At 40.7% G+C, this 16661-nt stretch overlaps 2 protein-coding genes across 6 annotated transcripts in view; one reads left to right on the top strand and one right to left on the bottom strand.

Annotated features, from left to right (window-relative positions):
- Nucleotides 1-880: 880 nt before the first annotated feature.
- Nucleotides 881-2556, bottom strand: LOC125723628 (putative methyltransferase-like protein 7A). The gene is made up of 2 exons (XM_049000401.1): nucleotides 1993-2556; nucleotides 881-1371 (listed from the first exon to the last, which is right to left on the bottom strand). Exons 1-2 carry the CDS (start codon nucleotides 2485-2487, stop codon nucleotides 1138-1140), a joined length of 729 nt encoding a protein of 242 aa, XP_048856358.1. The 5' UTR covers nucleotides 2488-2556; the 3' UTR covers nucleotides 881-1137.
- Nucleotides 2557-12054: 9498 nt separating this feature from the next.
- Nucleotides 12055-16661, top strand: part of LOC125723602 (sodium channel protein type 8 subunit alpha-like) — a 67114-nt gene continuing 62507 nt past the window's right edge. For all 5 annotated transcript variants that reach the window (XM_049000341.1, XM_049000339.1, XM_049000343.1 and 2 more), the window contains exon 1: nucleotides 12055-12194. The gene's annotated coding sequence lies outside the window, so the exon portion shown is untranslated. The remainder of the gene's footprint in view (nucleotides 12195-16661) is intronic.

Below are 16661 nucleotides of genomic sequence, written 5' to 3'. Positions count from 1 at the left end.
TATGGTAGCTCACGTAGCAAATGGCTCATGTCACTCACCAAAGTGCATTATTCCTGCCGTGTTAATGAACCAACAAAAACTTGTATTTTTATAATGAATCCCAGAAAGGGACATGGAGGGAAAAAAAGTCAATGGTGGGAAAAAGAAAATGGACTTTTGTGAGATCTCGCGATACTTTTCCATTCTGTTAGCCCTAATAACTACTCTGTCCGTTTGAAGTGCAAAATATAGAATTAATAGATGAGGCTAATAAATATTAAACTAAATGACACAGACACGTCTGGTAAAATGTGCTTTAAGCATTACGCTATGGGGGATAATGCACACCATGTAACTTTCATGTCATGGGTTTTATATGTGTTTATTAATAATTGCACTCTGTACATTCACTAAGCTGGGCTACTGAATGAAAAGTGCACAAAGATTGAAAAATGAATTCAAATTTGCCCATAAAGAAATACAGAAAACCAGGGAGTGTTGCTTGATTTTGCTAAAGGACATTACAGCTGGAAAACGTAATATAAATATAATAAAAATATAAAAGGTAACTTTACTGCAGTGTTATACTTAAGGTTTGAGCCGGAAGACACTTTGGGGTGCAGCTCCCTGCTGTTCTCACTTGATTATGTATGTGGGGGTATGCAGACGCACACTGAAATATTCCAGGAAGCGGGTTAGAGTTTATACCTTAATTCCAACACCACGGTAAAGTTAGCTGTATATATCGTCCTCGGGCTGTAATACTTTCAACAAAAGAAAACATTTGAAGATAAACTTGCGTGATCTCCTAACGTCCATCTTGTTTCGTTTTTTTTTTTTATTTTAACCAACAATTTTTTCCCTTCCGGGACTCCCTAGACTTCCACCACAATTGCCCATAGAGGGTTAAATTGGTGTTTTAATTTCTGATTCTAAAATGATTCAAACAAATGACAGGAGATGTTTCATACAGGTGGCAAAGATACAGATTGTGTCTGCTATCATTAACAGTGCTGAAGCCATTTCTCATACAAATTCCCTCCAAGGGGGAAAAAACCTCACTCAATGATTTCCAGAATTTGCTACGAATTACATTTTTAAAGAAAGGTTATACTGGTGTGTGCTAGTTTATCCTGGGGGTGCTGGCTTCTACTCATTTCACTTGACAGCATAACCGACAATGTGTGGTTTTATAAGGAAGAAAAGAGGTGCTTGAATGTGCCTTAATTTGAGCTCTGAGAACCTGGAGGCTTCCAGGTCCTTCCATGTATCTCTCGTAACTTCGCAGCCATCTCCAAAGTAATACCAAAGAGGCTGGAGAACATGCTGCATGAAGAAGGTCCAGGTGGATGGATCCGACACAACGTGTTCCATGAAAAACAGGGCGCCACCCTAAACAACAACAGACAGGAGCCTAAAGAGATGTCCGACATCAAGATTCACTTGTAAACCAATTTTCACCATTTCAAGAATAACACGTCAAGTGTAACAGAGTAACGGGTCAGAGGCATGATAAGGCACTAGGAGGACGAGCCGTCTAGACAGGGGCGGCCAGTTTGCGGAACCTGCCTACTAGATCCGGTCGGTCCTGATGCAGTGACCGCAGTCAAAGACAAAGGCAGTAAGATCCGAGTACATCGACCGCTGGTAGGCGACACACCGATCTCAATGACTACACGGAAAACTGATCTATCGCTCTCTTGTTGGGAATGTGTTCGGGCACACATAGGCCTTCATCATCTCCCTAATTAATGCCTAACATTAGCCGATTAATAGCAATAGAAAATCCTCAGACAGGATCATTTAGTTCTTGTTTTCGCAATTCCTCAATACATGTAATTTTCATTGCACTGCAACGTGCTGCTACGCCGCAAACCATCGCTATTGATCACTGAAATACGTTTGCTGTGTTAGATTGCACTACTGCATAAGATATGAGCTTCGAGCTACCCGAACTGATAAACAGGTCGGACTTAAGTGGCTTGAGTAAGAATCTCCGGTTCCGTAACTTACAGGCCGTAATACGCGGCGCACTTCGGCCAGCACTTGCGTCGTGTCCTTGACGGTGCACAGCACCAGTGTGCACACCACTACGTCCACCGAGCCGTCCTCCACCTCCCGCAGATCTTCGCCTGAGGCCACCACGAACTTCTCAAACTTCAGGTGATCGCTACTGGCGACACTATTCTGCAAATACTTCTTGAAATGGGGGTTCGGGTCTGTGCACACTACCGTGCAGCCGCGGGGGTAGTACTGGAAGTTGCTCCCGCTTCCACAGCCGATCTCCAGCAGCCGCAACGCCCTGCCATCCCTGGCGAACTCCGCTAAGTCTCGGAACAGTTCCTTTTTCTGCTCATGCATTTTCTTGTTGTACGAAACTGACATTTTATAAATCAAGAACGGGAAGATGCGCTTATATGCGCCGTATATCCCTAACAGTTCCAGTAACTGCAATGGGAGGCTTAACATTTGGAAAAAAAGCCGAAACGCGTTCATTAAAATGCCCATGTTTACTAGTCTGAGCGGCGCAGGTTTTGCTTGCTCGGTGCAATGACGGTTTAGGAAGTATGGGCGGGGTGTAACCAGTTTGGGAAAAAAAATGTATTGAGCGATACGTAAGGACTTTGAACTGTTGTGTAAGGCAGAGGTCATTCATAATACATACGCGACTGCAACTATTTCCTGGAGTTTGAAGTGAACTAACAACCATCTAGATACAAATGCAGCTATCAGAAACCGATAAATAGTCTGAACGCCACATACACCTTTTCATCAAAGCAGCAGATAGTCATTTTCACGTTTGGAGTTCTCTTATTGGACTTAACTCCTCAATACTCACCAGATGCCCCATATTTAAAATGCAGGTTTGACCTCAAGCTCTGGCACTTGAGTTATGTGGGGAATTGAAAAACCATCCAATTTCTGTACCCACTTACCCTATTCAGTGTCGTGGGGAGTCCGGAACCTGAGGATGGAACATCAACCAATTGCAGGGGACACTCACACGTATTGGCAGTTTGGTAACTCCAGTTAACCTCCACATGTTTGGACTGTAGAGGAAACCCCCCACAATGACTCAGGGAGAACGTGCAAACTCCACAAACATGGAACCCTGGTGGAGACTTGAATCCAGGTCCCAGAGCTGCGAGGCGACAGTGCTAAGCACTGCACCACCACGTTTGTCTTTGACCAATCATAATTTTATTTTGTCATATGAGTGAACTTTCTGGTTACTAAGGTAACTTATAGAAGAACTGCATGTGTATCATGAATAAATATCCTATTAATAGGATATATCTACTGTACATTATAGCTTGGGTTAGCCCATTAATCAGAAGGTTGCTGGTTCAAACCCAGCTTCAGCACGTCTGCGGGTCCTTCAGCAAGGCCCTTAACCCCCAGCTCCCTGGGCACCGCTACGGGTGGCAGCCCTTCGCGGACAACTTACTCTACGAAAAAGAGCAGGATGAGGGAGGCGTAAAGACAAGTTCCCCACGGGGATCAATAAAGTATCAATAAGGTATCGATGAACTGAGTAGGTGTAGGTATTTTATGCATTTTTAGGTAGATGTCAATTATTATGGGGTTAGGAAAGGTCTGCTTATGGAAGTATATATTGGACTTTGTTATTTGTAACTCACAGAAGACAATCCACAAATATGTACAATGATCCACAAGTCTTTCACCGTCCACAAGTATGTATTTTTAAAATTTGTGTCGTAAAATTATAGCCACAAAAATATGAACCCACTTGTACAAGTAAAACGCATTTTGCACATTAGTGGATCACGTTCTGTCCGTTTGTGGATCACGTTACATTTCTCACTTTTCGCTCCTATTTATTCTTGGATTTTTGTCCACTTCGTACCGCAGGTGATCTGTAAAAAAGAAATCCAGGAATATTTCACAATCCACATATATCTATTTTTATTTGTGTTGTATAAATTCATATCCACAGAAATACAGAGCGATTTGTACACGTGAAACGTGTTTTGCGCATTTGTGGGTCACTTCTTGTCTATTTCTGGACCAGGTCACAACCCCAAATCAGAAAAAGTTGGGACAGGGTGGAAAATGTGAATAAAAAAATAAAGCAGTAATTCACAAATGTCCCTTAACTTTTATTTCATTGCAGACAGTATGAACACAAGATAATTCATGTTTTTCTTGGTCAACATCATTTGATTTGTAAATAAACATCCATTCTTGCCATTCAGGCTTGCAACACATTCCAAAAAAAGTTGGGACGGGGGCAATTCAGGGGTAGTAATGAGGCATAATAACTAAATAATGATGTGATTTGAAACTGGTGATGTTAACAGGTGATTGCAATCATGATTCGGTACAATAGCAGCATCGAGGAAAGGCCTACTTCTTCAGGAGCAAAGATGGGCTGAGGATCGCCAGTTTGCCATCAAGTGCGGGCAAAAATCTTTGAAATGATGAAGAAAAACATTTCTCAAAGAAAGATAGGAAGAGATTTGGGCATTCCTCCCTCTACGGTGCATAACATAGTATAATTCAAGTTTATTGCTGCACCAGCAGGTGGCGCCTGAAAGAAAATAAAAGTCTAAAGTTAACTGTCATCCGCGCCCATACAACAGGAAACAATAAGGACGAAATTAAACAATAGTATAACTCTATAAATATGACGCAAAAGCAGTTAAGAGCCGTAATGTATTTAATCTATACAATATTACCAGTTAGCATTAACATGAGTAATTTCTGCACTTCTTATTTTGTATAACTGGTCTGAGCGACCATTATATCCCGCTGTGTATTTACATTGTTCCGATTTGAGTCTTTTTCCAACTCTGTCTGAGTGTTTCCTCTTTCACGTGTATTTGTTCATATGTTAAAAAAACAATGAGAAGGACAACATACAGTATGTGACATAACAGTTCTCTGATTTTACGTCATATTTATAGAGTTATACTATTGTTTAATTTCGTCCTTTTCAATGTCTTCTGTTGTTTGGGCGCGGATGACAGTTAACTTTAGATTTATTTTCTTTCAGGCGCCACCTGCTGGTGCAACAATAATCTTCACCGCACATTTGTGGATTTTTCACACAAAAAGCATGTGTTTTCACCTAGAACACCTTATAAAATCTGACCTTGTAGTGACCTTATACCACCTCTACTGAGACTTTTTCCTGTGACCGCTGAAAGTAACATTAATGTTTGACATCTCAGTCGGACGCCCTTAGATATCAGCTATGTTAAACAAACGGAAGGACATTGAGCAATTTTTTTAGTTCTCTAAAATGCCCTGATGAACTTTTACCCTTGAGCGAATGACCCACTATATATGGTAGCTCACGTAGCAAATGGCTCATGTCACTCACCAAAGTGCATTATTCCTGCCGTGTTACTGAACCAATAAAAACTTGTATTTTTATAATGAATCCCAGAAAGGGACATGGAGGGAAAAAAAGTCAATGGTGGGAAAAAGAAAATGGACTTTTGTGAGATCTCGCGATACTTTTCCATTCTGTTAGCCCTAATAACTACTCTGTCCGTTTGAAGTGCAAAATATAGAATTAATAGATGAGGCTAATAAATATTAAACTAAATGACACAGACATGTCTGGTAAAATGTGCTTTAAGCATTACGCTATGGGGGATAATGCACACCATGTAACTTTCATGTCATGTGTTTTATATGTGTTTATTAATAATTGCACTCTGTACATTCACTAAGCTGGGCTACTGAATGAAAAGTGCACAAAGATTGAAAAATGAATTCAAATTTGCCCATAAAGAAATACAGAAAACCAGGGAGTGTTGCTTGATTTTGCTAAAGGACATTACAGCTGGAAAACGTAATATAAATATAATAAAAATATAAAAGGTAACTTTACTGCAGTGTTATACTTAAGGTTTGAGCCGGAAGACACTTTGGGGTGCAGCTCCCTGCTGTTCTCACTTGATTATGTATGTGGGGGTATGCAGACGCACACTGAAATATTCCAGGAAGCGGGTTAGAGTTTATACCTTAATTCCAACACCACGGTAAAGTTAGCTGTATATATCGTCCTCGGACTGTAATACTTTCAACAAAAGAAAACATTTGAAGATAAACTTGCGTGATCTCCTAACGTCCATCTTGTTTCGTTTTTTTTTATTTTTTTAACCAAGAATTTTTTCCCTTCCGGGACTCCCTAGACTTCCACCACAATTGCCCATAGAGGGTTAAATTGGTGTTTTAATTTCTGATTCTAAAATGATTCAAACAAATGACAGGAGATGTTTCATACAGGTGGCAAAGATACAGATTGTGTCTGCTATCATTAACAGTGCTGAAGCCATTTCTCATACAAATTCCCTCCAATGGGAGAAAAAACCTCACTCAATGATTTCCAGAATTTGCTACGAATTACATTTTTAAAGAAAGGTTATACTGGTGTGTGCTAGTTTATCCTGGGGGTGCTGGCTTCTACTCATTTCACTTGACAGCATAACCGACAATGTGTGGTTTTATAAGGAAGAAAAGAGGTGCTTGAATGTGCCTTAATTTGAGCTCTGAGAACCTGGAGGCTTCCAGGTCCTTCCATGTATCTCTCGTAACTTCACAGCCATCTCCAAAGTAATACCAAAGAGGCTGGAGAACATGCTGCATGAAGAAGGTCCAGGTGGATGGATCCGACACAACGTGTTCCATGAAAAACAGGGCGCCACCCTAAACAACAACAGACAGGAGCCTAAAGAGATGTCCGACATCAAGAATCACTTGTAAACCAATTTTCACCATTTCAAGAATAACACGTGAAGTGTAACAGAGTAACGGGTCAGAGGCATGATAAGGCACTAGGAGGACGAGCCGTCTAGACAGGGGCGGCCAGTTTGCTGAACCTGCCTACTAGCCAATGTTACTGGAAATTCATTTCCCCCGTCGTACGCTGATTTGAAATCATGACATCACGCCACTTTATAATTAGATTGTGTGCCTGTAATTTTAATGTATTTCTACGAAAGTGTTGAAGTAAACAAACTATGTTTGCAAAAACATTGCATGTCTTTTTGATGTTTATGTAAGGACAATTAAAATGATTTTAAAAACTGGTAATAGATGTATGTTGGGAAAATAAAGAAAATGGTAGTGTTGCTTGTCCGACATCCAGTGTGCGGTGGTGCGTTTGATATGTGGGGAATTGAAAAGTTAACTTCAAATTTCAGATATGTATAAATTCGAATCGATGTCCCCGGTTACCCAAGATTATTTGGCCTTGCTGTAAAACTTTGTTCGTTTAACCATCTATGGTCTATTTGCGGGGTGGCATGGTGGTGCAGTGGTTAGCACTGTTGCCTCACACCTCTGGGACCCGGGTTCGAGTCTCCGCCTGGGTCACATGTGTGTGGAGTTTGCATGTTCTCCCCATGTCGTCGTGGGGTTTCCTCCGGGTACTCCGGTTTCCCCCCACAGTCCAAAAACATGCTGAGGCTAATTGGACTTGCTAAATTGCCCGTAGATGTGAGAGTGAATGGTGTGTGAGTGTGCCCTGCGATGGGCTGGCCCCCCATCCTGGGTTGTTTCCTGCCTCGTGCCCGTTGCTTCCGGGATAGGCTCCGGACCCCCCGCGACCCAGTAGGATAAGCGGTTTGGAAAATGGATGGATGGATGGTCTGTTCGCGTTTAAGGTGCATTGATATCTTATTTATTTATTTATATGCGATGATTTTTTTTTCTTGGGGCGGGGGTGTACGTCCTGTTTGCAGTTATTGAAAATTAAAGTTTGTGTCGTCAAGAGCTGACAGGATTGGGTGAAATTAAGGCCAGTGTTAAACCTTTATTTCTTCTGAATTTTCATAATTTAATTGCTTCAGCTAATTACGCAAAGCGCGGACGATTTTTTTTTCGAATTGCAGAAAAAAATCATCACTATATGTTACTATATGGGTATTTTTGCTTAAACCAAATATTATGGATGTATATATTTTTTGTGACATTTACCCATGTGGGAAGTTTTGATTTTCTCTTAAAAGATTATGCACAGTTTTGTTGATGTACCCAGTCGGTAACAGCAATCACCCGAATTGCACCGGGGATGCATAATTAATTGTGCCGTTAATTTCTGTACAAACTCTGCTCCATACTTCTTATGAAAGAAGCACATTGTGACGGTATTACTTATAGCAAATTATAATACAAAAACGGAGAAGACGAGTCAGGTTCGAAACAGCGGAGTAGTGCCGAGTATATATTTAATTAATCTATAAACAGTTTGCTGCCTCCCAGTGTTGTGTTTTAAATAAAACATGAAAGAGAACCCTAAGAGAACCCATCCTATTCTTCTCTTCAGTATTGTTTTTAGTTTAACGGGGCAACGATTGTACATAGATAGTTAATTATATGTGTGTGTGTGTGTGTGTGTGTGTGTGTGATGTGTATGTGTGAATACTTGTCAGATAGAGATGGTGTAACGTGTAATAGTGCATTTTCATCTACAATAAATAAATGTTTCCATTTTGACTATAAACGTTTCAACCTAGGAGTTTATGGCTGAGTAGGCGGTACACACCTCTAGGATTGTATTTTGAAAACCAGATTTGTTGTGTGTGTGTGTGTGTGTGTGTGTGTGTGTGTGTGTCCAGGCGTACCTTACCTTGTGGGGACGAAATGTTGACCAGTTTTGGTCCCCAAAAAGATATGATTACACGACCGTGTCTGTGTGTGTGTAGAATGTGTGTGTGTGTGTGTAGAATGTGTGTCTGTGTGTGTGTGTAGAATGTGTGTGTGTCTGTGTGTGTGTAGAATGTGTGTGTGTGTGTGTGTGTGTGTCCAGGCATACCTTATCTTGTGGGGACGAAATGTCCCCATAATGTGATGAATACCCATTTTTGTTTTACCTTATGGGGACCAGTTTTGGTCCCCAAAAAGATATGATTACACGACCGTGTCTGTGTGTGTGTAGAATGTGTGTGTGTGTGTAGAGTGTGTGTGTGTGTGTAGTATGTGTGTGTGTGTGTGTAGAATGTGTGTTTGTGTGTGTGTAGAATGTGTGTGTGTGCGTAGAATGTGTGTGTGTGTAGAATGTGTGTTTGTGTGTGTGTAGAATGTGTGTGTGTGTGTAGAATGTGTGTGTGTGTGTGCGTAGAATGTGTGTGTGTAGAATGTGTGTTTGTGTGTGTGTAGAATGTGTGTGTGTGTGTGTGTGTGTGTAGAATGTGTGTGTGTGTAGAATGTGTGTTTGTGTGTGTGTAGAATGTGTGTGTGTGTGTGTAGAATGTGTGTGTGTGTAGAATGTGTGTGTAGAATGTGTGTGTGTGTAGAATGTGTGTTTGTATGTGTAGAGTGTGTGTGTGTAGAATGTGTGTGTGTGTTTGTAGAATGTGTGTGTGTGTGTAGAATGTGTGTGTGTGTTTGTAGAATGTGTGTGTGTAGAATGTGTGTGTGTGTGTAGAATGTGTGTGTGTGTAGAATGTGTGTGTGTGTGTGTGTGTAGAATGTGTGTGTGTGTAGAATGTGTGTGTGTGTAGAATGTGCACTTCTTCTGTTCCCACTGGCTGCATCAGTTGTCCTCTGCAGTCTAAAAACAAGTAGAGTCAGTAGGGTTGGATATTAACATTATTAATACCATGATTCAAATCGATTGTCATCCACAAGCTTGTGATTCAATTCTGTTTCAGTAGGAATGAGACATGAAACACTACATGGCAGCTTTACATATTTGGAGAGATGTTGAAAAATCTCTAAATAGAGCACAAATTTACAAACACAGAGTCACTAGACACAAACTGAGAAAACCAATCAAGAACAGCGAAAGCCTTGTATACCAAAATCTTCTTATTTGAGGAACATATGGGTATTGTATAGAGCTGGGAATCAGCCCTGACCTCACAGTTTGATTCAATTTCGAATCTATTCAATTCATTTAAAACACATGTGCAAACAAGCCAAATTTGAGGTAAACAAAACAACAAAAGGCACAGAACTGTAGGTTGTTTGGACTTGATGGACTAGTTACATGTATTGGCTTTGCCTTGCAACTCAGATTAGTGAAAATCCTAATTTCATTTTTGCACCTTGAAATATTTTAGTACTTAATTTAATTTTATTCTTTGAGGTTTTCTGTTTATCTTTATCTCTGTTTGTCTGACTGTCCGTCTGTCCATCCATCCGTCCGTCTGACCCTGCGTCCATCTATTTCAGGGGTGTCCAATCTTATCCACCAAGGGTCAGTGTGTATGCAGGTTTTCGCTGCGACTCCCTAATTAGGTCACTAATTAGAGGACTGATTGGCTGAAGATTCCTAACACCTGGGTTTGAACAGCAGGCCTAGAGGTTACCCCACACAGCTGCACACACACCGGCGGGTGACATTGGGCACCCCTGACCTATTTGTCATGCCACGGTTGTCTGTACTGTAAGTGTGTGTTTATACAGGCACCTTGTGATGGATTAGCATCCAGTCCAGGGTGTGAGATGCTCTGTATGTCCTGCATTCAGTTCCATGCTCATTGTGACTCGGAAGTGGATAAATGCTTAAGGAAACTAGATGGGTGTAAACAATTTGGTCATTTTTTTGCTCTGACCAAGCAGTGCGCATTGCTGCTGCACAAATATTTACTCCTATTAGTTTTTGATTAATTATTTTACCTAATTTACACGTGTTTAAGAAAGTATAGCATATTAACAAAGTGAAATCGGGAAATTTCAGTTCTTGGATCCAAAGTAAGATGTGGTTAACCTTCAGCTGAAATTGTTGTTCGTTCGTTTTTAAAATGGTTGGAACATTGACTGTTTCTGTGCTTCCCTGACCAGGCCTTTGGTCCTGGTTTCCTGTCATTATGGCCTGTGAACTTGGCTGTCTGATATGATTGTAGTTAAACCAGTAAGATGATGACTGGGCAGCATGCATTCATTGCTATGTCATCATTGCTCTTAGCCAACTGCATTATTATTTCAAAACTGTTTCATAGATGTGCTTTGTATTCGTATTATAACATTTCCCATGAATGCAGTGAGCGCAGAAAGCCTTGGGACATGTCATTAATTCTGTAAAACTGTTGAAAATGTTTAACATCTGCATGTATCTTCTGCACAGACATTTTCTTTTTATCAAGTGTCACAATTTTCTTATGGACTCATTCCGTTCTGTTGTTGCCATTTTGCTGTTAATTGTGATTGTAGTATATGGCCCTCAACGGGATACTAAAGAATAAAGCAAAACATTTGCAACAATGAAGCGATGTCTCAAGACTTTCTGTGGGCACTTTATAACAAAACAACACAAAACAAGACCATACTGTATATGTGCTATTTCAACATTAGGCTGTTTCAGATGAATCCTGGAGTTAAATGTCATGTATGTAATAAGTGTTAGTTCTAATCTGTTTTTTTCTCTCAGTTCTGCTAGATACTATAATACTGATTCTGTGGCTTCTATCTGTTGGACACTCAATGTTATGCATTTAGGATTCAAATCTTTAGTTAGCACTAACATACTTTTGCCTGTTAACCATTCAGTTAACAATTATTAATTATCTCTCAGAAGCTGACAGTATTTTTGGCAATTTTGGGCCAGTCACACAATTCCACACTCCTCTGTCGGACACATCCTATTTCATTATGTGCATATTAATAACCTTTGCACCGTATCATCTTCATTCCTGATGTTGTCCCCATCGGATTGGAATACTGGGGGCGACGTCTCTGTCGAAGTTATCATACTGGAATACCCTGCAACATAAGACGGATCAGACACTGATGGGGTAAATGGCCGTCATCTGCCGTAGACCTGGCAGAATTCTTGGCGTTTTGGATGCTGCAACAGTTTGCTAGCAACTACTCGGTATCTTCACTATAAATTAAAGTTTATGAAATATATGCGCTTGCAACCGGATTGAATTGGGCCTATTTTACTTACACGTATCGCATTACGTAAATATTTTCCTCCAAACCGGATGCATTATATATATACATATATATATATATATATATATATATATATATATATATATTGCATTGTTTCTTTCTTTCGGAATGATTTCTGCTGGTCTCGTCGATAAGTCGACGATCCCTTTCTGTTTCGAAAAAGCATTTGACGATGGTCCCTAACATTTTGCTGAGAGTCATCAATTATGCAGGGTAACTGCACGCTTCGGGAAGGGAGATAGCGGCAACAATATGGCGACAACCGCAGTTTCTCCTGAACCTTTCGGACATCCGCAGTTCAGCGACGCCTTTCTGGATTTCTTTTAATGTTGAAAAAAGTAAGTATATCTCCTCCTTTGTCATCCGGCTGGGGATTTTTAACGAATAGGTGCCGTTTCTCTGCTGTCTACTGCACAAATCCTAATGCCGCAGAGCAGCGCTCTATCCAGCATCTTTTACCTGCATTTGTGAGTCGGCTGATTGCCAGCCTCCAATAGAGATGCGTTACAGTATAACACGCTGGAACAGACTTTTGCAATGTATTTGACAGAATCCACATGGGCAAATAGAATGGGGTAGTCGGGCAAAAGTATTTAAATTGGGTACATTTGGGTGTTGGCCTTACAGTGCGCTGTATGACATTTTGATGTGTAGCGATGTGAAATATACGCATACCTTGGGATAGCGAGGTACGAATGTCAAACTTTGGTGGATTGTAAAAACAGAGCGAAATGGTTAAATGTGGCTATACAAATGGTTGCATCTCTTTCCCTGATGTTTATTTTCTCAGAATCGCGGAATGTAGTATCATAAACACCTATAACGTGGTAACTGTATTTCCCGGTGTGCCTCCCCCCCCCCCCCACCAGTCTGCCCAGTCTGCCCAGTCATTACCTCCTTATACTTATTAAGGCTGTATTGCAAGAAAGCGCTGTTTGGTGCAAAACGGATCCATAGCCAATCTCATATGAACGGTCATCTTATCAAAAAGTCGCTATACAGTTATGAAGCTTATGGGGTATAATGTTAAGGAAAAAGTAGGTACACTTTACGGGTGTGGTGCTCTTCAATAAAATCTAGGTTCGAAAAATGTGCCAATTGGTATGAATCGTAAAAATTGGCGTTTCCTTTTTGCGCAGTGTGTTTATTCATGACGCATATCGTTGATTGTGCTTTTTCGACATATGCTTTAAGTTGGACGTGTAATCTCCGGCATGCAGAATCCCCCACTGCAGTATTTTTAGGGCCTGTGGCCCGCACGGCGGAGAAAACGTTTACATGCGATCTTCGCGTTTACCGTCCAGGAGCGTCTTATGTGAAACGAAGAAAAAAATTATTCAATTTCCAGTGACAACTTTAAATGCACAGTAATTAGCGAATATGATGTCCCTTTGTGGATTGCTTTACAATTATATAAATGCAATATGATGTTCTCTGTAACTGCTATAGAGAGATAAATGTAAGGAGCTGGGACCGGATTATGTGTTTTTTTTTCGTTAATTAAAAAGGCCGCTCTTTGCTTTACAGAGTAATCGACAGCTGTCTTAATGCAAAGTAATAACTAGTGAGATTTTATAATAATAATAATAATAATAATAATAATTATTATTATTATTACTACCGCATTTATCGTCTCTGTGAACTCACAGAAGTCGTACTACTTGCGGCTATTAACATTACTTTTGTAAGGCATTTCTTTCATGTTGGGAAGCTGTCTGCTGTGATGTGACTGCTTGTTTTACGTTAACAGCGCTACGCGTTGATATAGCCTGTGTAGTTCTTATATAAGCTGTGCCCACACTCATGTATTATACACAAACACCACAAATTTCTGAGAATCAAGTTTAAATTCTGACGCAACATCTTTAGGGAATTAGGTCGCCAGTTTCTAATATCTTAATTTGACTGCATTCGTTTCGGAAGAAAGTCTTCCTGTACTTTATTGGAATCTGATTGTGCCTACATATATGGTTATAGCGATCAGTAATGTGATCTTTTTTTGTTTTAAGACAAACGGGATAGCAAATGCCTCCAGTGTCCTTCTGGGCAGGCGGTATATGTGAGCGTCGGTGGCCCGGCGCGTCCTGCCCCTCGTCCATCCGGATGGTGTCACCTCCGTACTACAGTGCTCACTTAGGCTACTTGGCTTCTGATGCGGTCGCCGCACCTCTGTCTATACCGCCCTGCGCCGTAATTCTCTGTCGTACTCGGTTGTTTCCCCCGATTTTACATAACAGGAGCCTTAATGCGCTCTTTGGTGACCCGTACTTCGGAGTGGTCCTGAAATGGAAAGCGTCCGTTTGACACCGCGGCGAGCTGCGGCTTCCCTGGCACGAACAAGCCGGCCCCTCTAGAATAATTTCGCACCTTCGTACCGGTGACGCCTTCGGCGACGGCCACCGGATTGTCACCCTTACTGTCTTGGGAAATGTGTTCAGATGGGGTTGAGCTGCAGTGCATTTATCTACTTTAGTAAGTAAAGTAATTATTCACTCCTCGTCTGCGCGTACTTCCGAAAGCCCAGTAAGCTTTAAAACTAATATGATTGTTTAATAATAACATTAATAATAATAATGATAATAATAATAATAATAATAATAATAAAACAAATTTTAGCTTTAAAAGTGCACGCTTTAGTTTCGTCACGAGTAGCTTTTTAAATGCTGCAAAATTAGGCGTCGTGATAGTGGTGGGTGCTGGTGTTGCAGGACAGGCAGCACGTTGCTTTCCGAGCTTATGATTCACCTTGAACAAACCTTAGTTACACCGACACTTATATTTTGCCCTGTCATGTTTTCGGGTTAGGACTTAAAAAAATGACTGATCTTGTTCTTACGGGATAGTTCTTAAAACCATTGTGGAATACGGCTGTTCAGAGTTTTCTGTTAATTAATTAGTATTATTTATTTTTATTTTATTTTTATTTTTTTGGGGGGGTGGGGGGGGGACTTGACCATCGAGCGTTAGGACGTAGGGGGATGTCTGTGTGATCAGCAGCTGTATGGTATCGACGCTGCTTCATCTTGCTGACATCGCTGAATTAGCGCTTGGAATAAGGGAATAAACTCCGAGTCAATAGATTATGGATCCTTAGAGGCGCGCAATCGCGGAAGGGGGTTACATTAAACAACAAAAAAGGATGCTGAGCGCTGTTAGTGGCGGCGAAGAGAATATTTTACACGTGTCCAATATTATTTTGGACTCCTCTGCATAAGACAGAGGCGTCGCTTAAAAGGTATCCCAAGACTTCTCATGTACTATGCACAGTGGCACGTTGTTGTATAGTGGTGCATTTGTTGTTTGGTGCAGGAAAAATAAATGACTAAAGGCAAATTAGTAAGTGTCTGGTGGTGGCGTGAATTTTGGTTTGGGGCGGAGCTGGTGGTGTCATGGGGTAATCATTGAAGCAGCACGTACAAGTATGAAATAGAGTGTGACGTCGGTATATGTAACGGGAAGTCGTTAATTTATGGATTGGATATGCGCTGTTTTCCCGGCTACTGATTGTTTTGAAAGTAATAATTTTAGGAAGATCTTAAGTCTGCACTTAAAGTTGGCTGCAGTGTACTTATGCCGATATCATTGCAGGAGAACGACCTTTTATTATATCCCTTATTGGAGATTGTATAGGCCTACTGCGCGAGGAGTGGTCACTTAACGTAACTTATCGAAGTATGTATTGTACGAAAAATAAGACTGTACTAATGGCAATTTTATTACTTTTTTAACTTAATAGTTCACTCGTTACATTTATTGGCTTTTTACTTGTATATCACACTAATACTACAGCTTTGCACAGACTATGGATTGTATAGAAAGTTCGGATAAGTTGAATTACTTATATGTGTAATGCCATGTGAAATGAATAATAAAACGATGGAAATATGTACAGGTTGTCTCATAAGCAGAGACCAATATGTGCTTTTAAGTAGTCGTCATTTATTTATTTGTTTGTTTATTTGCGATGTGTAATATAATTAAATAATACAGTTACCAAGGTATGGCAAGATTTCTTTATGGGATGTCAGAAGTTTTTGGTGACTATGCACAGAAATGCATTTTTGGCAAAATATAATAGTAATAATAATGTATTCATTTTATAGTCTGCATATATTAACAATTTATTTATTTCAGTCTTGATTTTTAAAAGGAGCATATTTCAGAACATCCACACGGTGAATTAGAGGGTTAGCCTGGTGTGTCAATCATGACGTTTGAAAGATACACAAAGAGGACGGAACACAGGAGACATCAGCTGACCAGGGCTGTTGACTACAGTACTTTTTAAAATAGAAGTCCTTTTAAGAATATTACCTTGCTGCATCGTTGCTACAGAGAGCATCTATTTCTCCTGTCAGAGACTCATTGATGGGGTTTATTTTCTTTTTGCTTGGCCCTTCTTCAGATGTTTTGCTGGAACACGCAACTATGCTTTGATGCCAATGCTGGAATTTTCTCCACGCGGGCTTGGGGGGGGGGGGGGAATCGTGTGATTTGTATATGGATAAGGTTCCTGTGTTTACCTGGGGCTGTGATCACTGAGGGAATAGGGTAATGTTACACAAGGCGTCAGGGGTTTAGAGGGTGGTCGTCCTTGGGAAGGTCTTGAGTTCTCATGCATCAGATATGTCGAGATCCTTCTTGCTATAATGCCTCTTTCTATATGCATTTAAAATGGAGGATAACTTGGCTTTGCACTCCCAAAGGCCAGCGTGGGGTGAGCGAGGCAGGCGTATTCTATTCACATCTCCCAGCTGCCTTCTACCTTTCTACCTGGGCGTCTTTCCTGGAGTCAGTGTACATGG

This window comes from Brienomyrus brachyistius, unplaced genomic scaffold, assembly GCF_023856365.1.
Source record: "Brienomyrus brachyistius isolate T26 unplaced genomic scaffold, BBRACH_0.4 scaffold50, whole genome shotgun sequence".
Lineage (NCBI taxonomy): Eukaryota > Metazoa > Chordata > Actinopteri > Osteoglossiformes > Mormyridae > Brienomyrus > Brienomyrus brachyistius.
The sequence above is the reverse complement of the archived record's forward strand: the minus strand, read 5'-3'. Positions and strand labels throughout refer to the sequence as shown.